This window comes from Orbicella franksi, chromosome 4, assembly GCF_964199315.1.
Source record: "Orbicella franksi chromosome 4, jaOrbFran1.1, whole genome shotgun sequence".
NCBI lineage: Eukaryota > Metazoa > Cnidaria > Anthozoa > Scleractinia > Merulinidae > Orbicella > Orbicella franksi.
The window spans coordinates 7,847,127-7,864,858 of NC_138148.1; the positions used below are offsets into that span (position 1 = coordinate 7,847,127).

The window sequence follows — 17,732 nt, forward strand, 5'->3', positions numbered from 1 at the left end:
AGATTGCCCGGCATTATCGAGAAGGACACGCACAGCAATAGACAACATTTTCCGTACAGAAAATGTCGCAAAACAGCCTAGTCTTACATTTATCAACGATTAGTAGCAACTCTTTACAGCAGTCTGCCATTTTCCCGTCAGGAGCGAGAAATTTGACGCAAAACACAAGTGTTTTAGCATTTCTTTGAAGTTTCAGTAGGGGAAATTTCGGAAGTGTTTTCACCACGTTCTCGCGCCATTTTGGTTTTTAGCCTCGAGCCCAGTCAAAATATTAAACGCGAGGACTTCTGGGTAATAGCGGAAAAGGTACCTGAAAGGGCACAAACTTTCAGGTCCTCCCTTCAGTGGAAAAAATATGGGACTGTTGACCCGTCACGTGTACGTCACCCGTTCCTGACGCGAAGAAAATGGCCGCGCAAAATCCTGGGGCGAGAAGTGCGGTTTTCTTTCTTGTCAGGCACGACGGACTAAGCAAAAGAGGGACTACTCATGTAGACTTTACTAACTAACTAGGAAGTTAAGAACATCAAGCCAGTAAAGTACTATACTACGTGAGAGTCATTCAAAGGGGAGGAAGAGGGGGTAAACGAGAAGCCAGGGAGGGGAACGTGGTGAAATTCTAAGTACATAATAAAAATAAGTAAAAGTTAAAGAAATTCATGGTGTTGAGATGGAGTGGCGTGAGTGCAGTTTCTGGCGTGATAACTGCTGAAGGTCTAGAATTTTCAAATCTTCAGTTTCAAATAAGAATTAAAAAGAGTGATAGAAAATTAAAGGTTTGTATGATTTGAACGAAATGAGTGTTAAGTAATAGTTGTTATGTATCCAAACGCAGAAACTTGTCCAAGTGGTCTCGATTCACGGGTCTTGTCTACTGTTCAGTCTCTACGTGAGTACGTGCGAAGATGAGGCCATTGCCCCTTAGTGGCTACCCTGTATAACGCAGGACAGCCACATTGTACACGGGACACCAACACAAAATTAGATTTGCGTTCTCCTTCGTTCGAACTTAACTAAATTGGGTTATATTATATGTGTCATTGCAAACATTCGTAGCGCCATGTTTCTGCTGGTAAACTTGAATTGATTTATTTTTTACTCGAAATGTGATAATCAATGAAACTGAACCAATTATATACTGTAAAGAGCAGTTGTTTTCATTGTAACAACTCGCGCCGGTTTTAAAGGTAAATCTCGAGGTATCTCGATCTCACTGAGATTGACTATATGATTTCACACGCAAAGTGGTGACTGACGCAAGCCAGTAACCAAAACAGAAAAGATTGATTTAAAACCCAATTAACTTACCACACACGGGTAATTTTATTGTTCCCCTGCACATTTGACAGCCTCTTCAACCATTCCGTCATCTTACGACTCAAGTTACTCAGACCAGCTCTTAAATTTTCTGTTCACTTCCGCAAGAAAGTGGCGACAAAAAGAAAACGCTTCTCATTTTAATTGGGCCGTGCGATTCACCCATGAAGTACAATGTATAGTCCCGTTCATTCCCGCGGGAGGACCCTGGGGACGAGGTGATTACTGTCACTTGACCGTCACGGGTAACTTACCTTGACGTCACGAGTTTTACCGACGTCCAAAAGCTAGTAATTTCCCATTTCACGGAAAAAAATAAGTCAGTTCATGACGAATACTGACAAAAACACCCTTTACAGTACCCTCTGAGAGTAGTCAATTTTCGCAGTTTCAGTATAAATTAACTGAGAGTAGGAGAAAAAAAAAATGTTGTTTACTTTGTTTCGGTAACGGTCAGATGCGTTTCGTCCGTCAGTAAGTCAATTCATTTGATAGCTTGTTCCTTTTTCTTTTTTTCGTTTCTTTTTTGCCTCTATTCATGGTAACGTCTGCCTTAGTTTCCCGATCATTTTGATCGCTGATTACTTGCCAGCCGGAGATGGTAGCAACAGTTACAAGTGCCGCGGCAAATCTCACAGTTCATTACACGGGATGGCGTCCAAACTGAAAGTCGTCGTAGAGAAGTTGTTTAAGTCGACTAAGTCATTGTTCGGCCGATTTCCGACATCAACTAAGATGACAGTTTGATTTTCTTTTCTCGCTTTTTCCCCCGTGATTCCTGCTTCGTAAAATCAACCAATTCCGTTCTTTTTCATAAGTTCTTTTTCTCGCCCCTCGTCTCCTTCAAAATCCTGAATCCCGGCCTTCAAATAAACCAAATCCCGGATCCCGAGAAACTAATTCACGAGGACTTTCGTATCGCGCTGAGTCACTGACCTGATATATCGCACAGGTACATAAGTACACGTATATAAGTGACAAAGTGATGCATTGATTAAAGATTTGGGGATTTTTTTAGGGTTTAAATTAAACTGATGGATCTTTTTTTGCATAGAAAGATTTCTGTAGGAATTATTTTGGGGTCGCTTAAAGAGTACTGTAGGTATGTTAAAGGGCTACCAGATTCTGTCAAAGTTATTAAGGGTTACCTTTTCTGTCAAAAATGGCATATAAAAGGGTAAGAGTATATTTGGACCTCAGAGCAGAGCCTCCCCATATAAAACTATGTTGAGTACCACCCCCCTCTCCCCAGCCCCCCTTTCTCCTCTCCTAGTCACATTCTAGCCGTGATGGTCAGTTGTTCCCCAGGCTACATTCAATAGCTGTCAGGTTGTCAACAAAATCACCATGAAAATAATCCTTTATGGTGGAGAAAGGTGACAAAAGAGTAAAATTTACTTATGTATCTTCCCAAAAAATCACAAGGACTAATTCCCTCAGTTGGACACAGACTGACATTCTATCCAAAATCTGGTACATTGTCGTTGTTTTTTTTCGAACGAGTGACTTAAGGTTTGCTTGTTTTTTACAGTGGAGTAACTTTTCAATAAGACCTTGGTTTGTTGACTGCCTTTAGACATTATTGAAACAGGTGAAGTTAAAAAGAATTTTTCGGACAGAACAAAATTTTATTCTTGATATTCCCACCTATAAAAATCCACAGGTAATTAGGTCCAAATAGACTGAATGATTCATTTACTGGCTATAAAATTCTCAACTAAATTAAAATTATAAGTTCAACTGGCTTAAAAATGTTACATTTTGCATCTGGCAACAAGCAAAGTTCACTTTGTCATGTTCTAAATAGCTCCCAAGTCAGCAATGAACAACATTTTGATCATAGTGCTGAAATAATAAAGTTGTATATTAAATAAAATAATGGAAATATTCTATTTCAAGTGATAACATGTTAAACATTCATACTAGGCTATTTTAATTGAAACCATCTTTTCCAATTTCTAATCTCAAACAGTCAAATTATAATTCTAACAATGATAACAATCCCTTCCTAAAAGTAGTCGATTGAGCTAATTGGTATCTTGAGGTCTCTGTGTGTCTGTATCACTGCTATTCCCGTTAAACTGCAGTTGTCTCTCAACCCTTGTTTTCTGCATATTCTCTAGCATGTCTTTCATTCTAGACTGAAGCGAATCGTTCCAGTTTTCCAGCTTGTCCAGACAAGAATTTAGTTGATCCAACTCCAGATCAAGGGCCTCATACTCTGAAAAAGAAATAATACTAACAATAATCAAGCTTTTTACATTAACATTTTCGCAGGAGGACAACTGCTTTTTACTGGAGGGCAAAACCTTTTTCCCTGAACTTCTTTTAAAGAAAACATTTCTCTAGGTGGTCAAACCAAGCGGGCAAAATCATTCTCGCAGCTGGTCAATTTGCCTGGTGCCTGGCCTAGCTTAATGAAACCCCTGCAATAAGTGCATATAAGTGCATTATTATTGTTATAAACATTTCATGTCGAGCACCCCAAACACGCCAGTCTAACGTCGTTCATAACAAGTAAAGTAAGCTTAATCATGTCATGTAAAAAACATTGGCAGATTTCCAAATGTGAAAGTGATAGATAAGCAGTTTAATTACATTTCACTCATGAAGCTTGTCCTTGTTTCACCGTATCACAAATGAAATAATTCAACATTAGTAATGCAAATTACCTTTCTCATCTTCATCGGTTTCTCCGTTCTCTAAAGCATGTTCTTCCACTTCCGCTTTTCCGTTCACATCATCAAACCCGTTTTCGTCTGCCATGATGGATTCTACTAGCAAACCACCACATGACTGTTACACCACGCACTTACCTATGCTTTGTACGAGGACAACTGGGTACGATTGTTCCGTGATGCAATTCGCGCTTCATTCTTGCCTCCTCGTCGCAACTTCGACAAGAACTGAAAACTTTACTCGTCGATCTACCGGCTCTGTGAGTTTAAGTGGTTTTTAACTGTCATCGACATGGCTAAATGGGGCGAAGGTGATCCGAGGTGGATCGTAGAAGAGAGAGCTGATGCTAAAAATGTGAATAATTGGCACTGGTAAGTGATCGACCGTTCCTAAAACTTGCTGCACGTGGCTAGTGAGCTTATAACTCTTGACATATTTGAACCGTATTAAAGTGTAAACTTCCCTGTCTCAAAACGTTGTTTAGGATGTCATGATCACATTTAAACCACAATATTTCCTTGTGTGTTTTATAACAGGACAGAGAAAAATGCAACTCCTTGGTCCAAGGAAAGATTGAAGACACTTTTAAAGGATTTAGAAATCGAAACAGATAAAGGTACATTTGTAGATTTACAAAATAAGCTTCATTATTAGCTTTATTTCAGTTTTGTAGGTAACAATATAGCCTCTGGATCTCCCTGACTTTTAACTAGATTCACGTGAAACGAATCGTGGGGTGACTTATATATTAGTACGCATTGTGATGTGATGGTTTCTAACAGAAAATATTATTTGTAAATAGTGCATGTATGCGTGCTTTGATTAACAATGTTATTTATACTCGACTAAATTTAAATAACTATTCTTAATTCTTAGTTTCTCTTACCACTTATCCTTCTCCCTACATGTAAATACGAAAAATTGAAGAATTAATTTTGTAGGTAAATATAGTTAAATAAAGGTAAGAGCACCTTTAACATGCATTTTAATTTATGACTAGTCTGACCTACCAACTGCCAATCCTTATAGGTCGGCACACATGAGGGGACTGGTCCCTGCGACTAATCCCTGCAACTAGTCCCCTGAAGAGTTTATATGATTGGACTGGTCGCAGGAACTTGTCCCAAGAACAGTTCACGCGAAGCGTTTTGAGGAACAAGTTGCAGCGACTTGTCCCAAAAATTCAAACCAGTTTGATTTCATGGGAGAAGTTGCAGGGACCAAAATGTTAGTCCCTGCAACTAGATTTTGAAGGAAAAATGGCTAGTTCACACGATAGGACTTGGTCCCTGCGACTTGTTGCAGGGACTAGTGGCAGGGACTAGTGCCCTCGTGTGTGCTGACCTTAACTAGTTAGCGCGTCCTGTATGTGATCCAAATTTATTTTGATTTACGTACACATACTTGCCTACTCAAGGAAAGAGAGCATTTAAACTGACTACGCTTAATTCTTTTAAAAAATTGTAGGAAAAGTCAAGATAACTGATGTTCGAAAAATTGATGGTGAAGCTTATGCCAAGTAAGTGCAGCCTCCTGTCTCTGACCACCAGTAGTTCCCAGGTCGATCAAAATTGAATGGCTTTTAGAAAAAAAATCACTGTGTACCTTATGATATCGACCAGCTGCTCTGCTGGGCTTTTCTTCACTGAAATAAAAATGAAAAATAGAAAAAGAAAATACAGCTACCTACTTCAAAACTTTGTTGGAACACTGCTTTCTGTAAAAAGATGAAATTTATTGCTGTATTTGACAATCTTTGTCGAAGGTCTTTTCAAATTTTCATGATTTAACCTGAAAAAAATAGTGTTATGGATTATTGTAAAGTAGTTTCTAGAAATTTCTAGAAAGCATGTTCCAGACCTTTCTAGAACATTTCTACTGCATTGTGATGATTATGATGTAATGCTATACAAATAGTACTGAACATTGTGCTGTAAGCTGTCAGAACAGTTTTGAATACTTTGTAATAAGGACTCAGGAACATGTAGCTAGTAGTAGTGGTTGTTTTGTCAGCAGTGTTAAGAGAAGTTTGAGAAGAGAAGTTTAAGTCAGTTGTGGGCTAAAGTTAGTTTGATAAGTAACTTAGATGTTTACTTGCGTATTTCATTTAAACGTTGCTCCCTTATAACTAATATATTATAACTTTTTTTTATTTTTTTTATTTTTTTATTTTTTATTTTTTATTTACCAATGACATACATTACTTACATTAAAGTTACTTACAGAAGAATAAAATATCTACAATTAACTTACAATCAAAAATAAATATATAATTAGCTTACGATAACAACTCTACAATATACAATGATGAGGAACACACTTATATATTAACTAACAGTACCGAGATTATTTACTAATAGATTATTCACATGAAATATACAAACGCGATTACATTGCTCACAAAAATTAATACTGACAATACTACAAAGCTTGAAAATTAAGAGATACAACAGAAGGGAGAATATTTTAATTAGCTTTGTGCTTTTAACAAAGCAAAAAGAAGAAAGAAAAAGAGAGAAAAAAAAAACAGTTGCAGTTGTCACGTATTACATATTGGTCAGGAGTGTTTGTTGGTGCATCTTACAGTAAATATTGTATTATAGCGTAACATAACATACATGCGCATGCAAGTGCCAGGAAGTGCGCGACATTCTCGTGGCAACATGGAGCATCAACCCTGAGGACAAATGTGTCATGTGTTGCCTAGAAAATCTATAATTAATTTTAGTTGACTAGTAGAAGCTTAATTCATTCAATTCTAGGTGTTTGGACATTTCCAGATTTATGGTTCCCTAATTAATATACGTACATGTATGTACACTCTAGTTACTTAGGTTGTGATTAATTGGAAACCGTTGTTAGTAACTCCTGTAACTGTACACTATATCATTCTGTAACATTTCTCTTTACATAAACATGTACTCTCTAAATCTTTCTTTTTCAGCAACAGAAAAGCAAAATTGATATTTTTCTATGAATGGGTAATAACATTAGATTGGTCAGGTGAGTATCACTGTTTTTTTATAATTCATAGTTATGTTTCAAGAGTTCTTGTATAAGTCATCAATTCTGGCAAACATTAAATAAATTTATTTTTTGTGAATCTTTTTTACATTCAATTAGTTTGTATTTTAGTCTAGCAGATAATGATTTTAAGTACAGTAAGCCTGTGCAAAAAGTTGACAGTGTTTCAGTGTAAGTGTCTGTATAATTACAATTGTAAGCAGGGTTGACTGTCTATCATATTGGTCCAATTTCTCCCAAAGTGTTTGTACAAGTGCAAATATTATATGTTGCTAGAAACATGTGTTACAAAATGAAACAGTTGTCTTTTTAAGTGAGTGAATTATTTTTGTACTGAAAAGGCTGGACATGATCTTAATAGTCCTTGTACTCATAGTACTCTGTTAGTCAACTCTGCCGAGATTAAACAATCTTCAATTCCCAATTCTCTCTGAGATGTGCCTTCAGGAACCAGTGGTTTTATTCATCATCTTGAACTGGATATTTGTTCTGATGAATGCAACTACCATGATTCCCTGTAGGCAAGTTTCATAGTCATGATGATGGAGAGAATTGGCCATTCCAAGCAAATTGGGTTTCTGTTTAATTTTCAACAGGGACCATAACAGATAGTGACAAAGTATGGAAAGGAAATATTGAGATTCCAAATCTTAGTGAAGAACACGATGTAGGGGAAGTAAATGTGAGTTTCATTTCATTTCATTGTCCCCAATAAGCTTCTATAGATATCTCATGTATATCAACTTTATCTCAGAATGGTTTTGACTTTACAATTGTTGTTGTTTTTCTTATAATGGAATCACAGGTGCTGGTTACAACTGAAAAGAGCTCAGATGAAAGTTATCAGTTGAAAGAAATGGTTAGATCAGTTGGCCCAGAATTGATAAGGGAAAAGCTGTCACAATATATCAAAGAACTCAGGCAAGGTAACAAAGTTGTTTACAATTTACAGTCTGTTGGATAAATACATGTGTGCAACATGATAGACAGCAGATATACTGTATATAGCTTGTTGGTAAAAGAATTGTAAGTTGTTATTTCATCTTGATGTAGTGTCTTGGATCCAGCCACATAGAGACTTAATTACGCAATGAGTACGAGTGTACACCGGTTTTAATTGTGATACACTTGTACCAGGCTAGGGTACTAACTAAAGGTAAGTTTTCTGGGTTGCATGTACATAGCATTTATCCTGCCGTAGCTATGCCAGCCTTACACCTATCACCACTGGTATCTGTTCGAGGATCACTTGCAGGATAGTGTGCTCTTTCCAGCTAAAGACTTCTGCAGTTGTGAGTCAAAGAATCACTCAAGACTTGTTATTAATTAACTATAAAAAAGTTTTTTATTAATTTAATAATATACATGAGAAAATTACTCGATTCTGATTGGCTGAGAGCAGTGCAGTTCAAGTGTAACACCAGTGCAAATTACACATCGTAATTCTGAGCTACGATTGGCTGAGAGACAAAAGGAAATTTTCTAAGCCAATGATATCACATGAAATGAAGATGAAAATTTTTTGCAGAAACTTTGAAAAAAGTTTTCTCGAATGAGAAAAATGGCTTTAAGAAAGATCTTCCAGCATTTCCTCCACGCAAATTTTTTCATGTTTATATTATTAATAAGTAATCATACAGTTTTTCTCATTCAATTTGGAATGAATTTGCACTTGTGAGGTTTTCAAAAAGCTGAGATTGCACTCGCCGAAGCAGCTCGTGCAATTTCAACTTTTTGAAAAACTCACTCGTGCAAATTCATTCCAAATTGAACTCAAAACCGTATGATTACCTATACAAATAATAAATTTAATGTGCACAGTAAAACCCTTTGTTTGTCAATTAGTACAGTAATCATATGAATCCAAGACAAGTGCAGTAAGGATTGACACTATGCGTGATGTCTGTAAATTCTCTCAAAATTGCACAAGCCTCTAGGCAAGTGCAATTTGAAAGAATTTTCAAATATCAAGAGTAGTGTAAATTCTTAATTCCTGGAGCCTTCTTATTATATAACTGTGAAAATCACGAAAGCATGGGTGTTAATTTGCACTGCAGTGCAAATTAAAAATTAACGATAAATTGGCCTGTTCTCAGCCAATCTCAGTGAAGTAATTTTCTCAATTATCTACATGTAATCAAGTTTAAAATTAGGGTTTTGTTGTTTGATAAGCTGGCAACAGATATCTTATGGATTTTGGTTCTTTTTTGTTGATGTTCTAGAATTCAGTCAAGGGATGATTCTCCCATCTAAAGACAGCCCAGTTCTCCAGAGATCCTCTTCTGAGGCACTCAAGGCTGCAGTTGTTAATGCTTCTGCTGACTCAGGAGATGCAAATAAAAACAAAAGTAAGTGGCTGGATATAATTATGGCATGTAGAAATAAACCTCTCAAACAGACATGTACTGAGTAGTAATTGATAAATTTTGACTTGTTTTTATGCACAATAATTTGTAAAACTAATTATTTCAATCGAAACTTTGATTGCTTGTAATAATCTCACATGTCAATATCACCTTGATATCATTTTCAAGACAAAGCGTAGTGAAATTAATAAACAACGTTTCGACATAGCTAATTTTTTTGTTGAAAATATTCCCTCAAGCCTTACTTATTTGAGATCATTTTCAAGGCAAGAAATTAAATATTAATTAAATTAAATGATATCGCAACATGTGATTTTGTTAGTTTTTATTCTTATCTGTTTCTCTAAAACTACATTTGTAAACTGATTATACTAATCTCATCTCACTCACTCACTCATCCTCATCGGGCCCATGAGGACTCTTGAGGCCGGAATCTCATCTATATTGTACTTAACTGTGTTTGAAAATTTTAAATTTATATTTTGTTACTAACAGTTTTGCAATGTTTCACTTTCTGTTTTGTCACTGTACTAAGGGATACTTTACATGGCTGCTGTCAAACTAGTACCGGGCTACGAGTTTCATTGCAGTCACCACCTTGTTTGTGTATATTTTGCTAGTCAGGCAGTCATGTAATCCATGTTAATCAAAGGTGTTTTATTTGCTCATTTAGCTGATACAGCTCAAGTGGGCTGCCCAATCTCCACAAAAAAGCTAACCATGACACAAGAATTTCTTACAACTGCAGAAGAACTTTATGCAGCTTTAACAGAACAACAGGTAAAAGTAATTTAAGCATTCTGAAATTTAGTTACAATTACAGAGCTTGCAATTTTTATGAAACAGAAATAGCAGAGTAAATGCTGAGGGTAAATTATATATCCAATTCAGTAACAGGGCTAAGGATTAAAATGCAAAAAATATTTTTGCCTAATTGAACCAAAATCAGGCTTAACAAAGGCCTGAAAAATTACAGTAAAGGCAAACAAAATGGTACTTTCAAAGCTCAACTTTGGTATATAATGTAAATTTAAAGTAATTAAGGCCTTATTGTATTATAATTACTTAAAGGTGGGTTTTGTTTTGTTAATATACATGTATATGGGTGGAGAGCCACTGACCATCAAACTTTTCATTTCATCTCAAATTCTATTGTCTACTTATTTTAGAGAATCGAAGCTTTCACTCAAAGCTCAGCAAAAGTGGATGCAAGTCGTGGAGGAACATTTGTCCTGTTTAATGGCAATGTTACAGGAAAATTCCAAGAATTGGTAAGGCAAAAAATACAAAAATGATAAACAATTTTTTCCTAAAATATGGGTTCACTATCATGATAGTTGAACTTGGTAACTTCTTATTTTAAACTGAAACCAATTTCCCTTGAATATGCCCTTGATTTCAACGTGGTTTACAATTGGCTAAATCAAACTTGGTTTCTCCAACTCCCGGTTATTTTGAAATGATTTTTGTTTTGTTTCCCCAAAGTCAACCTGTTGTATTGTGACCTCTTCTGGTAGAGTTGTAAAGTGTCAACCTCATGTGTTATTAAAACTAATTCTTGCTTTTTTTCACTTCAAGGTTTCTGAGGAGAAGATTGTTATGCAATGGAGGTACAAAAGTTGGCCTGAAGGTGCAAAATTTACTTAATTTCAGTTAGTGTACAAGACCAGTATATATACAGTATTTCTGCTTTAGTTGTTATAAATTATTAATTGACACTCCTTAAAGGATTGCAATGAACGAATTTAAAGAACTAGCTAAAGTTGCTATGGTTCAGAATAAATTTAAGGCACATTATTTTAAAAAGTCATGAACAGCAATAATAATAACTCATGTTTGGCTAGACTGGATTAAAAATATATATCTTAACCCATTGACTCCCGTGCCGACCGTAAACGCCTGTGACAAGCCTTGGCCTTTGTTCCACTTCTGACGTCATCAACTTTGACCAAAATTGGCATCATCTATACTCAACTTCTGCAGGAGGACCAGACCCAGGACCCAGATCAGAGTGATCGGCTCAATGGAGCCTGAAATATGCATGAAAATGCTCAGAAATTTGAGTGAAAAACTCAGAGCAAAATTTCCTGTAACTACACATGGCTACTCCAGGGTAAAAATTGCCCGTCTTGATGATGCTTTCTCAGACTTTTTTGAACTGGAAGCAAGCCCAGTAGAAGGTTAATCACTGCAGCAAAAAGATAAGAAAAAGAGAAAAAGGAAAGGTAAAAAAAACATTTGCCCAAGCAAACATGTTGTAGAATGCGATGCTAGGGGAAAGAAAAGGATGCTTTCATGTTGCATATGCCTTTTTGAGTAGATTGGAGCTAATTTAACCCATATCCAGCCTGAAAATCTGCAAAATGTCCAAAAAATGCATTTTTGGCAAAAAGTTCTGGGAGTCAATGGGTTAAGCCATTTTGTTCTAAAAATCAGTCTTTAGAGGCTCTGTCCGCCCTACACTGTAGAAATCTGAAAACTCTGAAAATGCATCAAAATTAATGTTTTCTTTCTACCAGAGAAATTTCAAAATTGCAACAATCATCGGTCATTTTGGATTTGTGTTTGGGGAAAACTTGGTAAGGGAACTTGGAAATCACATGATTAGCACCACATCATCCTTTTTGAAAAGCTCCATTTTCAAAAAGTCACTCCATTTTCGGAAAGCTAGCACTTTCAAATTTCTCCAGTTTGAAGAGAAACCCACGAAAAGCACTGAACATTTTCAGGATCGATTAGTGTTGACTGTAGGCTCAAGTGTAGAAATAAAGCTGCGTTTTCTAATTTCCCTGGCGTAGTGTGGAGGAGGCCTAAAAGTTTAAAATATGTTTTCCTTAGACATGCTTACAGAGGCCTTCATCATTCGCATTACGCCTGTTAAGATGTCGTTGTTACATGTACTTTTTATTTCACCATCTAGGTCACCACTCAAAGGTAACGATCTCTTTGGATCAGAAAGATGACCGCACTGAGTTAAAGCTGATACAGACTGGAATTCCCGAAGAAGACTTTGAACGTACAAAGGAGGGATGGAAGCAGTTCTACTGGGGGAACATGAAACAAACATTTTGCTGGGGAATGCGATACTTCTGACTAGAACTTCTGTATGATTTGGCATTGTTTTACTTTGAACATGTTATCGTTACATGAGAATGCTGATAGACAATACATGAAATTATTTTATTCTCATAGTTTGACTTGAATAGCTTGCAAGCTTGGTATGGCATCTTATCATTCAAGTTCTGGCCAGCTTTGAGAATTTTAGTATTGTCCATTCATTTTTTGAAGTATTTCTATGTCTTTTCATGCAGAAAGAATTAATTTTTGTAGGATTCAACAAGTCATGCATTTAATACAGTTACTATAAATATTAATTTGGGATGTTAGCTGTGTGATTTCATTGTATGCTGTTAATCAATATTTTTTTGTGAAAATCTCAGCTAACTCTAACTGTATACTGTAGCTCTAGAAGAAAGGTTCTGATTTTGTGTTTTGAATGGTTTGCAAAAGTAGGAACACCATTGAAAACTTACATTTAGTATAATTATTTTTTCTTCCAAACACTGTCAACTGTATGTTAAGCCTTCACAAACCTCTCTTTTAATGCTGCAGTAAAGGGCTTTGACAGAAAATAATTAACATTTTTAATTTCTAAATATTAATGTACTTAGTTGTGCAAGTGTTGTACGAGATAGTTATGTGAAAAAGTGTAGCATTACAAAAATCCCTGCATGCCAGTTTTATCTGCTAAGCTGCATAGCATTGAGTCACAATAAAGCATATATGTAAAAGTGTTCTGTCAACAAAAATGTTGTCTCTTCAGAATGTTTAACTCATTAGTGTGCATTATTCATTCACTGTGCTCACTCATGAGATCTTTACTTGCTTGTGACAGAAGGATTTGTCACAAAATAAACACAAGATGCTCTAGTTTCAAAGTGTCTCTCTTCATCTATTACCCAGTTCTTCAAAGGGTAGGTAATGCTGTCCACTACACAAATTGCTATCCAGTGGAGTGTTGACAAAACAAACTACACTATTCACTGAATAGTGATTTAGGTGGATATTGTTATCCACACTTCAAACAACAGGGGCCTGGTTTATAAACAAGTACCGACGAATTAGACGTTGGGAGTAACCCTGTGATGGACTGTCATTTGCATCCCATCCAAGGTTGGGCCGTAGCCGGGAAAAAAAAAAAAATTAGACTGAGGCAATGTCCATGGTTTAACTCTCTTTCTAGGTGATTAGAATGCTTATTTGTTTGCTAGCAGTGTTTTACTTTACCCTTCAAAAACAAAACAACAAAAACGGGCAGGGGGCTGTAGAAATACTCCTAGTTGCTTCATTCTATGGAAACTGTCATAAGTTCGGCTATATGGACCACTTGGAATGACAAAGACTTTACCTACCTTACATATTAATAAACACTACTGATTTCATCATCATTTACGACTTTAAAAAACCCTGACACTGCTTGTTCAAAGGCTGGATAACGCTATAGACCAGATAAATCGTTATCCATTGGATACTAGTGTTGACAAAACAAACTATGCTATCCAGTGGATAGTGATTTATCCGGTGAATAGTGTCATCCACCTTTCAAACAACCCAAGCCAGAATTCTGGAACCAAAATACTGCAATGAGTTCTTAGGAGCATTCCTGACCCTTTCTCTGCTCTCAGAGTAGTTTTTAGTCCCCATATTCCTCTGCCAAATTATTCTTGAAAGATGGTGACTCTATGATCAAATGTGACGGCATTATGATCTAAGCACAAAACAGAAGTCGAGAACTGTTCATCAAAAAAAAGATAAAACATATTTATGAGGTTGGGTTCAAGAAAAGTTCGGATAGTTTGAATTAAATTTGATGAAGTTTTGCTGACAATTGCAGAAATTTTGTTACCATTTTAAATAATGTTGACATTCTTCAAAATATCTAACCCTGGACAGCTCCAAAGTATTGGAAATAGGAGATTCATCAAAACAATACCAATTTTGACAAACTATTGAAAACATTTTAATGGCATATACTGTATGTGTATAATGTACAAATGAATGTAGGTTGCTTTACAAAATAATGTTTCAAATAATTTATGATGCTCTGAATTGTCTAAAACTTACATGTATTTACAATCATGTAAAATGTTATTCTTTTTTGGCATGCCTATCAAACATTCCAGCATAAATCTTTTTTTCCTTTTCTCGGACTTTCCTCAGCTCTACCTCAAGCAATCCCAACATTTTCTTGATACTTGAATCTGTGAAAATATAGCAAATCAGTAATTAGTTAACTAGAAGTTGTAATCACACCAAGATTATGTGAGACCCCACAATATAATATATAGATTTACCCAGAACTTCTAAAAGCGGAGCTCCTGATTACATCAAGTTGACCTGGCTTGAACCTGCGATCCAATCGAAAACCCGTATCTGGGCAGCAGTTGACTTCAAAACACGTGACCTCAATGAGCTCTAAACCTGAGCTGGTGATATGCAGGCTCACATGATACTGGCCAGCAGATACCTTGTTTTGACTGGTGTCAATTGAGCACAACATGGATGTCCAATATAAAAGATACATGCTGTAAACCAAGGCTGTGTGCCTTGGTCGACCTCTAAGCTGGAGTAGGACCGCCACGTTGGGCGATGTCTATGTGACAAATAGAGTATTCTGTACTATTTTTCTTTGTCATTTCAACAAATTAAACTTGCATACCTTTTGGCTCCAATTCCTCTGCAGCTTTTAAGTCTCTTTCTGCCTTTTCAAAATCCTTCATGTGAAAGTAGGATTGCCCTCTTCTAAATAAGGCTTTGGCATTTTGTGGTTGAAGTTTTAAGGCCTACAAGACAAAAGACAGAATATTGCTGACTTTCTGGTTGACCTCCAACACTTGACAAAGAAGTATAAGGTATTACCTATGGAAATCTCAAGTTGGAAGTTTGGAAGAACGAGAAATGCTACAGGCAAACACAAGCCGTGGGCAACTGCAAGGGTTTCCACAGTTTTTCTGAGTATTCCAAAACTTTTGCGAATTTTTCTATAAATCTAAAGAAACACAGAGACAATGTTCTCTATTTCTTTAAGGAAACACCTCAAAAAAGGAAAGGAAAGTCGCGCGAATATTCTGATTACCAAACTATAGAGGAGAGAGATGTATGTACAAAAGATGGACCCAGGTCAATGGACCACCCCTGCAGACCTGGCTCATACACCAACCCATGTGCTGTGGTCAACCAGTCAGCTGTTACAGTCAAACCAAGTGAAGCGTACCCCTCAAGATTACATTGATGAAATGATTATTTGAATATTGAACCCGCTAATCGTTTCGAGAATGCAATAATGAATTGATCAGATTTGAATATTGAACTCGCTAGTCATTTCAAAAATCAATATTAAATTGAGTTTTTTCAACATTAAACCCATTAGCCGTATTCTTGGAACAACTAGTGGGTTCAATTTCCCAATAATCAATTCATTATTGCATTCTTATAACGATTAGCGGGTTCAATATTCAAATAATCAATCCATTAATGTAATCTTGAGGGGTACGCTTCGCTTGGTTTGACTGTAGGTCTCCTACCTCGTTACAGTAAAACTCCGTCCGATCCCAGCGACTGTCTTTCATCAAACAAGCTAGAAATATTGAAATTGAAATTGAAAAGACTAAGTTTAGGTGAAAAGTTTACGTTATGCATGCTTGATATTATTTTCACGTCCTCAAATATTTATAAAATAATGTCACTAGTGCCACCCTTTTACGGCACTTATTACGATATTCCGCGTAAATGAAAAAAAAAAAAAAACCCTTGAGTTTACCAGCCAGATTGTTGTAGCAACTAAACTGAACTTGGTAAATCTCTTCTTTGTCCTCGTCCGAAATCTCCTTTTCGAAAGAGTCCATGCCGGTCATTCCGGTAAATGTCGGCTGGTCAACGAGTCCTCTTACGTGCAGTAATGCTTTATGATAACACTTCATCGCATTCCGATACTCCTTTTTCTTAAAATACTCGTTTCCTTCAGCTTTCAGAGCAGCTCCTTGCTGGATTCTCTCCTTAGCACCAACTTTTGACGGACCAGCCACAGGTTCATCATCCTCTACAGCCGCCATCTTTGTGAAACTACGTAACCGCGCTGTTTCGGTACTCACACGTGATTGGCTACTTCGCGCGAGTAAACTCTGAACGCGCCTTTTTCAGCGCGCGCTGTGCTCGCGAGTTTCCGATTTCACATTTAGACCCAAATAGCGCTTCGGCTGGCCTGAATATTCCACTACGCTAATAGGGATGTGCCGCTGGATGGGGTCGCATTTGACTATGATGGGGTTACATCTTTAATAATACACATGAAAAAATTACTCGATGCTGATTGGCTAAGAGCAGTGCAGTTCAAGTGTAACACCAGTGCAAAAAGTGTAACACCAGTGCAAATTACACATCGAAATTCTGGATTATGATTGACTGTAAGAAAATAGCAACTTTTCTAAGAAAATGATATCATGTAAAATGATGATGAAAATTTTGTGCTGAAACTTTGAAAAAAGTTTTCTCGAATGAGAAAAAATGGCTTCGAGAAAGATCTTCCGGCACTTCCTCCGCGCGAATTTTTTCATGTTTATATTATTAATAAGTAATCATACGGTTTTTCTCGTTCAATTTGGAGTTAATTTGCACTTCTGAGTTTTTCAAAAAGCTGAAATTTCAGCTTTTTGAAAAACTCACAAGTGCAAATTAATTCCAAATTGAACTCGAAACTGTATGATTACCTATACGAATAGAGTAACTAGAATGAGGTCGCACATTTTGGCATTTTGGCGGTAAGATCAGTCCTGGCATCATTATGAAAATCCCTGTGTACCAGTTTTATCTGCTAAGCTGCATAGCATCGCACACCGTAGGGTTTGAGATCACCGGAACACCGCAAGTTGAGATTTTATTCACCGCATCACCGCATTAAAAAAAACATTAACACCGCAACCCCGCAAATCCCCATGTCCTCCTCAGTTACTTTATAACAAAGATTGAACCCAAAACCACATTGTGGGAAAAGCTAGGGAACGCTCATCCTTCACCTAGTTTTCTTCCTGAACTCTCCCTTTCCCACCCTATATTAAACCCAGGCGGGAGAAAAGAGAGATAACTTGCCAGCGCATGCTCAGAGCAAACTTAGTAACGAGTTTCCCATCGTTCATTACACGATTTAAACAAGTCAGCTAATTAATGATTACTGTTTTGGCCGGTAGTTCATAGCAAGAGCAACCTTTCCGAAGGTTGTTTTGGTGTTCCTTCTGTAATTAAGACATGCTGATAGGCCCGCGCGCACTTCCACAGGTTTATCCGGCTCCC

The 17,732-nt window shown here is 36.7% G+C and overlaps 4 protein-coding genes across 7 annotated transcripts in view; 1 reads left to right on the top strand and 3 right to left on the bottom strand.

Moving 5' to 3' along the window:
* Window positions 1–844, bottom strand: part of LOC145484393 (ubiquitin carboxyl-terminal hydrolase 34-like) — a 48,463-nt gene extending 47,619 nt beyond the window's left edge. Inside the window, exon 1 of one of the 3 annotated variants that reach the window (XM_081463009.1) lies at window positions 88–842. In XM_081463009.1, coding sequence (XP_081319135.1) covers window positions 88–130 — 43 coding nt within the window. In that variant the 5' untranslated portion in view covers window positions 131–842. Of the gene's footprint in view, window positions 1–87 lie in introns of all 3 variants that reach the window. The other 2 variants (XM_081463008.1, XM_081463010.1) reach the window with 2 other exon arrangements.
* A 2,078-nt stretch (window positions 845–2,922) lies between these two features.
* LOC145486087 (bublin coiled-coil protein-like) lies at window positions 2,923–4,129 on the bottom strand. Its single transcript, XM_081464797.1, has 2 exons — window positions 3,990–4,129; window positions 2,923–3,538 (listed from the first exon to the last, which is right to left on the bottom strand). The coding sequence occupies exons 1-2, from the start codon at window positions 4,081–4,083 to the stop codon at window positions 3,345–3,347; spliced, it is 288 nt and encodes a 95-aa protein (XP_081320923.1). The 5' UTR covers window positions 4,084–4,129; the 3' UTR covers window positions 2,923–3,344.
* Window positions 4,130–4,199: 70 nt separating this feature from the next.
* LOC145486085 (activator of 90 kDa heat shock protein ATPase homolog 1-like) lies at window positions 4,200–13,179 on the top strand. 2 transcript variants are annotated; one of them, XM_081464793.1, is made up of 11 exons: window positions 4,200–4,367; window positions 4,533–4,612; window positions 5,464–5,515; window positions 6,941–6,999; window positions 7,617–7,702; window positions 7,826–7,946; window positions 9,243–9,368; window positions 10,060–10,166; window positions 10,556–10,657; window positions 10,965–11,016; window positions 12,307–13,179. In XM_081464793.1, exons 1-11 carry the CDS (start codon window positions 4,288–4,290, stop codon window positions 12,477–12,479), a joined length of 1,038 nt encoding a protein of 345 aa, XP_081320919.1. In that variant the 5' UTR covers window positions 4,200–4,287; the 3' UTR covers window positions 12,480–13,179. The 2 variants fall into 2 exon arrangements, with proteins under 2 accessions (XP_081320919.1, XP_081320920.1); XM_081464794.1 differs by having other exon boundaries at window positions 10,965–11,038; window positions 12,307–12,435.
* A 1,203-nt stretch (window positions 13,180–14,382) lies between these two features.
* LOC145486086 (tetratricopeptide repeat protein 9C-like) lies at window positions 14,383–16,693 on the bottom strand. The gene is made up of 4 exons (XM_081464795.1): window positions 16,207–16,693; window positions 15,971–16,023; window positions 15,106–15,229; window positions 14,383–14,647 (listed from the first exon to the last, which is right to left on the bottom strand). Exons 1-4 carry the CDS (start codon window positions 16,496–16,498, stop codon window positions 14,535–14,537), a joined length of 582 nt encoding a protein of 193 aa, XP_081320921.1. The 5' UTR covers window positions 16,499–16,693; the 3' UTR covers window positions 14,383–14,534.
* Window positions 16,694–17,732: the final 1,039 nt, after the last annotated feature.